The sequence below is a fragment of the Colobus angolensis genome, unplaced genomic scaffold, assembly GCF_000951035.1.
Source record: "Colobus angolensis palliatus isolate OR3802 unplaced genomic scaffold, Cang.pa_1.0 Scaffold19, whole genome shotgun sequence".
NCBI classification, from domain to species: Eukaryota; Metazoa; Chordata; class Mammalia; order Primates; family Cercopithecidae; genus Colobus; species Colobus angolensis.
In genome coordinates, this window is record NW_012115043.1 from 5,713,613 (window position 1) to 5,721,459 (window position 7,847).

Below are 7,847 nucleotides of genomic sequence, written 5' to 3' on the forward strand. Positions count from 1 at the left end.
ATTACAGGCGTGAGCCACCATGCCTATCCCCTTACATTGTTTTAAACAAGAAATATCTTCTGATATATTCCCAATCACCAAGAGCACTTAAAGAACATACTTTAACCACTGGAGATTTAGAAAAGAAATATTTCCTTACCATAGCATATTCCCCTAGTGGGTCTGTTTTTGCAAAGTAATCCTTCTCTAATTCTATCCCAAAAGAATTCTCATATGGACTTTTACATTTCTGAATGACTTATTTCTACTCTCTAAGAAGTGATAAGAAAAAGTCTGTATTACAGAATCAATACTTACCTAAAAATATCATTATAAGATAAATCTGAAGAAAAAAGGAAAATCTAACTTTGATTTTCACTGGATATGGCAACGTGAAACTGAATCGTCCTGTCTCATTGAATATTGGAATGGACTGAATCACTGAGATAGCTGAAAACAGAAACAAGAACTTGTTAGGAGCAAATGAAACAGTCACATCTAATGACAGGAACTTCCAGCCCTAATACTCTGAAGTTTCAGTTCTGGGTGTGCTAGAAAGGCTTCCTCCTCTCTTTGTACAGAAAGCTCATACCTCTTCTTTTTTTCCCCTAGTTTTCTAAGAGATCAGCCTCCAACCTGTCAACAGAGAGATAGATGAGGAAGTCATGGCAGTGGGCTTCTTCTATTCTATAAAATGGAGAGAAAAATCCCTAGCTGACATGTACAAGATGTTTGTCAGAATGAAATAAAGTCGTAAGAACCCCCTTTGGAATACTAAAAGCATCATACAAATGGGAAACATACAGGACAGGACCACCTGGCTTTCCAATGTTACAAAATGAGCTACTTTTCTGGAACAGTCTGGGTACCAGGAGTATTATGGAAGGAAGCCCATGCAAAGAAATCCCTGAAAAGTCCAACACTTCCATTTATCGGACTAAGGCCGGGGAAGAAAGGACTGGTCTCTCAGCCTCTGGGCACCCCCTGGAGCTAAGCTATGAAAGCTAAGAGTCCCTGAGAGTACCTTCCGCCAAACATCCCAGTGGATATAAGGGAATCCACAGAGTGTAACGAAGCCACGTGAGCACCTTCCAATCCATGTCAATGCACGTCAGCATGTAGAAGGAGTACCTATTGAAAATAAGTGATTCCAACGTGAAAAGGCACTTCAGGTTCTGAATGTGACCTTAGAATATCATTTAAATAGATGAATTATATTTCTCAGTTAGCCACACATGGTTTCTTCAGAACAGAATTATAAAGCTGGCTATCAACCCATAAACTTGTCACACTATGCCCTAAATTTTCAAAGGATGTGAACTCTCTTTAATGGCAGACTAAGTTTAGGTCTCAAAGGAACCCTCTTTATTCGGTATAGGGACTGGATACTCAGACATTGTTTGGCTTTATTCCTAGTGCTGATCTACATTCCCAGTAGGTAAGGATATTAGATACTTTATTTCTGGATAAGTGAGTTGTTAGCAAAATTAAAGTATACAAAAGACCTCTAATCTAGAATCAGACATACTCTATTTTAAAAGAGATCCCTTGAGAAAAGAAATGTTCCTTCTCAAACAGTAAACATTGCATTAAGGACACATAATCTGATCCTTTTATAGCTCATAAGTGTGATAATTGGATTTTCGTTCTCCTGTGTGAGATGTGCTTCCCTCAAACCTTGTTACATCAGCACATTACCTGTCTGATTTGAAAAACATAGGACCTATAATCTGTTTTACCTTTGTATTAAGGCTATTAGAGGGTACACTGGGTGCCATGGGACACAGACCATGGTTAAGACACAATTTAAGGCTGCTATGGCATGTTCCCCCTCTCAACTATCAACTTTGTGAAAATACCACCAAACCTGGAGCTCAAGAGTTCATTTGCAAAATCCTTGCTCCAGCTGACTGAAAGGGAAGAAATATGGAGTGTGTATGATCTGGTAAAGAAGAATACATCTACTTTAACTAGATCCATTTCTTAAAAGGTATTTATTCTACTAACAACCGAGAATGGGAAAATTAGGTTAGAGGCCATTTCAAACTTCAATAATCTTGTAGTATAAGATTCATTTCTATCATCCCTTAAATTTAGTCTTGAACTAGTTCTATCCAACCTGGATTGCTCCTTCAACCTCATGTTTCTTCAGCCCTTTCAATAATTTTTCCATGTGGATGGGTCCTCTCTTTCCAAGACTGCAAGATCCTGAAGTCATGGTAAGATGAGTCTTCCCTTTCTCTGGTTCTCCTCTTCTGCTCCCTAGTATCCGGTCTGGTATTATGATCCAATGACGGCTTTAAAAAAATCTGCCTCAACTTTGCAGAGCACATAGATGCAACCAGAATTCTCCACATATGTAATCTTAGTCCCAAACCAAATGAGACTCTGGCTAAGATAACGACTCCCTCAAGAACAGAGCTGCTGCAAAGAGGGAGAAGCATTCAAACACCATCCTGGCATTTCTACCCACCTGAAAATTTCAATTGCGCTCCACAAATAAAACACAAAGAAAACCACAGCTTTGTTCTGCATTTCTTCCATGGTGCCAAAGATGATAAACAAAATAAAATTTCTTCCAAGAAGCTATTAGAAAGACCCAAAAGAGAAAAAAGTTAATAAAATATATGTAAAGTTATACAAATGTGTTATCTGAAACCTAACCCCACTAAATGCAAGGCAAATAGAAAAGACTGAGCTCTACCAGTTTAATCCTGCTCCAGTTCTGGAACAAGCAAAGTGCCCAAACCAGTCTTTGTGACTAGATAGGTACAGTATTTTGTGTGTGTAACTATATCATAAATCGTTTCCTTAAAATACACACACATGTTCAAACACAGTCTAAAGAATATTGCCAAATAAACATTTGAGTTTACATAACCCAAGTTAAGAAATAGAGCACTACAAACGTGAGACCCCTATAAGTAACGACTATCATGTGTTAATCATTCCACGGTTTTTCTTTTTCTTTGAGACAGGGTCTCGCTCCGTCACCCAGGCTGGAGTGCAGTGGCACAATCATGGCTCACTGCAGCCTTGAACTTCTGGGTTCAAGAAATCCTCCCACTTGAGCCTCTCAAGCAGCTGGGATCACAGGTGTGTACTACCACACTGGCTAATTTTATTTTTTTGTAGAGACGGGGTCTCACTGTGTTAGCCAGGCTTGCTCAAACTCTTGGGCTCAAGTGATCCTCTCACCTCAGCCTCCCAGAGTGCTGGGATTATAAGCATGAGCCACTGCGCCTGGCCCATGGCTTTTCTTTATGGATTACTGCTTGTGTATGTATTCCTGAACAGTACATTGTTTCATTTTGCCTGTTTTAAAACTTTTTGAAATCATTCTATATGTATTATTCTGTGACTTGCTTCTTACTCAGGGTTATGGGCCAGAGACTCATCTATGTTGATACATGTGGCTATAGTCCACTCATTTTCACCATGGCAAGACATTCCAATATACGATAGACATTCTATTCTTCATAGATATATGAGTTGTCTGTTTCTGGGTTTTATTCTGTTCCCGTGGTCTATGTGACTATCTTTGTACCATACAACGTGGTATTAGCTACTAAATCTTTATACTGTCTTGATTTCTTACAGGGTAAGTCCTCAACTTGAGCTCTTCTTTAGAGAATATTCTCAACCCTTTGCTTTTTATTCCCCCATTTAAAAAATTGTGGTAAAATACACATAACGGCCAGGTGCGGTGGCTCATGCCTGTAATACCAGCACTTTGGAAGGCCAAGGTGGGCAGATCACTTGAGGTCAGGAAAGAAAGAAAGAAAAGAAACTATGACCCATTAAACAATAACTCCCCACTCAGCCAGCCCCTGGGAAACACCATTCTACTTTCTGTCTCTATGATTTTGACTATTTTAACTACCTCATATAAGCAGAATCATCCAGTATTTGATTTTCTGTGACTGGCTTATTTCACTTAGAATAGTTTCCTTAAGGTTCATCCATGTTGTAGCATACTTGAGAGTGTCCTTCATTTTTAAGGCTACATAATATCCCATTGTATGTATATAACAGTCATTCTTACCCATTCATCTGTAGATGAATACTTGGGTTGCTTGCACATTTTAGCTATTGAAAATGATGCTACTATCCTGGATGGCCCTCTGTTTTTTCAAAAAACTTCAGAATTTTCTCCTCACATTCCAAAATTTTTTAGACTGTGATTGGTACTGTATTTAATCTACAGGTAAATAAGAGAACTAACAATATTATAATATCGAGTCTTATAATTCAAGAAAATTATGTCTGTATATTTACTTTTTGTGCTCTATATTCCTTCCTGTATCTCAAACAGTTCACTAATTTTTTCTTCAGCTATGTCTAATCTACAACACAAACTATCCATTAAATTTTTATTTTTAATTTTTTTTAGACAGGGGTCTTGCTCTGTTGCCCAGGTTGGAGGGCACTGGCATGATCACAGCTCACTGCAACATCAAACTCCTGCACTCAAGGAATCCTTCTGTCTCAGCCTCCCAAGTAGTGGGAATATAGGTGCACATCACCATGCCTGGCAAATTTTTATTTTTTTAGAAATGGGGTCTCACTATGCTGCCCAGGCTGGTCTCAAACTGCTGGCCTCAAGCAATCCTCCTGCCTCAGCTTCCCAAAGTGTGGGGATTATAGGAATGAACCACCATAGCTGGCTGTAAATTTTAAAGTTTGATTATTGTACTTTTCGTTAATAGAAGTTTTTAAGAAGTACTGCCTTCATCTGTGCAAGGTGGGAGGAAACCAAGTACATTTCTAACTAAGGAGACTGAAGGTAGGTTTTTCAGCTCCTGCCTAAGAGTCAAATTTCCCTAGTCTTAAAGCTATTTATAACTTTGTTATTTCATGAGGATATTATAAAAAATGAAATAGACCAGAAATAGTAAAAGTCTACTTTGATGATTTCAGCTCCTGCCTAAGAGTCAAATTTCCCTAGTCTTAAAGCTATTTATAACTTTGTTATTTCATGAGGATATTATAAAAAATGAAATAGACCAGAAATAGTAAAAGTCTACGTTGATAAATATCCCTGAGGTTTTAAATGTTCTTTCTTCTTCAGGTAAAATAATGCTATTCCTGTACAAATAGGTGTTTTTACTAATTGAGACTTCTTAGCAAAATGTAACATACAGATATGTTTTGGCTGTGTCCCCGTTCAAATGTCAACTTGAATTGTATCTCCCAGAATTCCCACATGTTATGGGAGGGACCCAGGGGGAGGTAAATGAATCACAGGGGCCAGTCTTTCCTGTGCTATTCTCATGTTAGTGAATAAATCTCACAAGATCTGGTGGGCTTATCAGGGGTTTCTGCTTTTGTTTCTTCCTCATTCTCTCTTGCCACCGCCATGTAAGAAGTGCCTTTTGCCCTGCACCATGACTGTGAGACCTTCCCCAGCCACATGGAACTGTAAATCCAATTAAACCTCTTTCTTTTGTAAATTGCCTGGTCTCGGGTATGTCTTTATCAGCAGAGGGAAAACGGACTAATAACAGTAAATTGGTACCAGTAAAGTTGGACGTTGCTGAAAAGATACCTGAAAATGTGGAAGTGACTTTGGAACTGGGTAACAGACAGAGGTTGGAACAGTTTGGAGGGCTCAGAAGAAGACAGGAAAATGTGGGTAAGTTTGGAACCTCATAGAGATTTGTTGAAGGGCTTTGACAAAAATGCTGCTAGTGATATGAACAATAAAGTCCAGGCTGAGGTAGTCTCAGATGGAGATGAAGAACTTCTTGGAAGCAAAAGTGACTCTTGTTATATTTTAGCAAAGAGACTGGCAGCATTTTGCCCCTGCCCTAGAGATCTGTAGAATTCTGAACTTGAGAGAGATGATTTAGGGTATCTGGCAGGAGAAATTTCTAAGCAGAAAAGCATTCAAGAGGTGACTTGGGTACTGTTAAAAGCATTCCATTTTAAAAGAGAAACAGGAGCATAAAAGTTTGGAAAATTTGCAGCCTGATGATTCAGTAGAAAAGAAAAACCCATTTTTTGAGGAGAAGCTCAAGCTGGCTGCAGAAATTTGCATAGGTAGCAAGGAGCCTAATGTAATCCCCAAGACCATGGGGAAATGTAACCAGGCCATGTCAGAGCCCTTCACGGCAGTCCCTCCCATCCCTTGCAGGCCCAGGGTCCCCATGCTGTGTGCAACCTAGGGATTTGGTGTCCTGTGTCCCAGCTGTTCCAGCCTTGGCTGAGAGGGGCCAACGTACAGCTCAGGCTGTGACTTCAGAGGGTGCAAGCCCCAAGCCCTGGCAGCTTCCACATGGTGGTGAGCCTGTGCATGCAGAGAAGTCAAGAATTGAGGTTTGGGAACCTCTGCCTAGATTTCAGAAGATGTATGGAAACGCCTGGATGCTCAGGCAAAAGTTTGCTCCAGGGACGGGGCCCTCATGGAGAACCTCTGCTAGGGCAGTGAGGAAGGGAAATATGGGGTTGGAGCCCCTACACAGAGTCCCTACTGGAGCACCGCCTAGTGGAGCTGTGAGAAGAGAACCACCAGCCTCCAGACCCCAGAATGGTAGATCCACTGACAGCTTGCACCATGCACCTGGAAAAGCCACAGACACTCAATGCCAGCCTGTGAAAGCAGCCAGGAGGGAGGCTGCTCCTTGCCCCTCCCTCAGAGGGGCAGAGCTGCCTAAGACCATGGGAACCCACCTCTTGCATCAGTGTGACCTGGACGTGAGACCTGGAGTCAAAGGAGATCATTTTGGAGCTTTAAAGTTTGATTGCCCCACTGGATTTCAGACTTGCATGGGCACTGTAACCCCTTTATTTTGGCCAATTTCTCCCATTTGGAACAGCTGTATTTACCCAATGCCAGTACTCCCCTTGTATCTAGGAAGTAACTAGCGTGCTTTGATTTTACAGTCTCAAAGACAGAACGGACTTGCCTTGTCTCAGATGAGACTTTGGACTGTGGACTTTAGGGTTAATGCTGAAATAAGACTTTGGGGGACTGGTGAGAAGGCATGATTGGTTTTGAAATGTGAGAGCATGAGATTTGGAGGGGCTGGGAGTGGAATGATATGGTTTGGCTGTGTCCCCATTCAAATCTCAACTTGAATTGTATTTCCCAGGATTACCACATGTTGTGGGAGGGACCTAGGGGGCGGTAATTGAATCATGGGGGCCAGTCTTTCCCATGTTATTCTTGTGATAGTGAGTAAGTCTCACAAGATCTGATGGGTTTACCAGGGGCTTCCGCTTTTGTTTCTTCCTCATTCTCTCTTGCCGCCACCATGTAAGAAGTGCCTTTCACCCTCCACCATGATTGTGAGACCTTCCCAGCCACATGGAACTATAAGTCCAATTAAACCTCTTTCTTTTGTAAATTGCCCAGTCTCGGGTATGTCTTTATGAGCAGCATGAAAATGGACTAATCCACATACCTACTAGACAAATAATGGGACCTTCCATTACCCACCCTTTAGCTCAACTATTCAATACCTGGATCAGAGAAGGCAGCACTGGTGACGTAGTGACTCCAATTGCTGCATTGATAGTTTCCACAACTGCCAGCATCTGGCAGAAATACATCATGTCAGCCACAGTATGGAATGTGTCATAAAAGGACTCTATGGGCAAAAATATACATTAAGGGTGAATCAGTTGGTAAATTCCAACAGAACTATTTCTCAAACTAGCTCACTCCTTTCATGAAAATAACTGTAGGAAAGGAATAACAAACATCCAGTCAGATTTGAGTTTCTTACTTAACTAAGCAGGAAGGGTGCAGGCCACTGGGGTCATGAACAGTAAGCTCTACCAGTTACCAGAAAGTTAACACGTACACCTTATATGCCTTTCTCTTTTTTTTTTTTTTTTTTTTTGAGATGGAGTCTCACTCTGTT

General features: G+C 40.8%; 1 protein-coding gene across 2 annotated transcripts in view; it reads right to left on the reverse strand.

Annotated features, from left to right (window-relative positions):
* HACD3 (3-hydroxyacyl-CoA dehydratase 3) overlaps positions 1 to 7,847 on the reverse strand; it is a 48,324-nt gene that overhangs the window by 5,979 nt on the left and 34,498 nt on the right. For both annotated transcript variants that reach the window (XM_011940385.1, XM_011940386.1), the window contains 4 exons: positions 7,444 to 7,571; positions 2,453 to 2,565; positions 1,004 to 1,110; positions 298 to 429 (listed from right to left, as the gene is read on the reverse strand). In XM_011940385.1, coding sequence (XP_011795775.1) covers positions 298 to 429; positions 1,004 to 1,110; positions 2,453 to 2,565; positions 7,444 to 7,571 — 480 coding nt within the window. The remainder of the gene's footprint in view (positions 1 to 297; positions 430 to 1,003; positions 1,111 to 2,452; positions 2,566 to 7,443; positions 7,572 to 7,847) is intronic.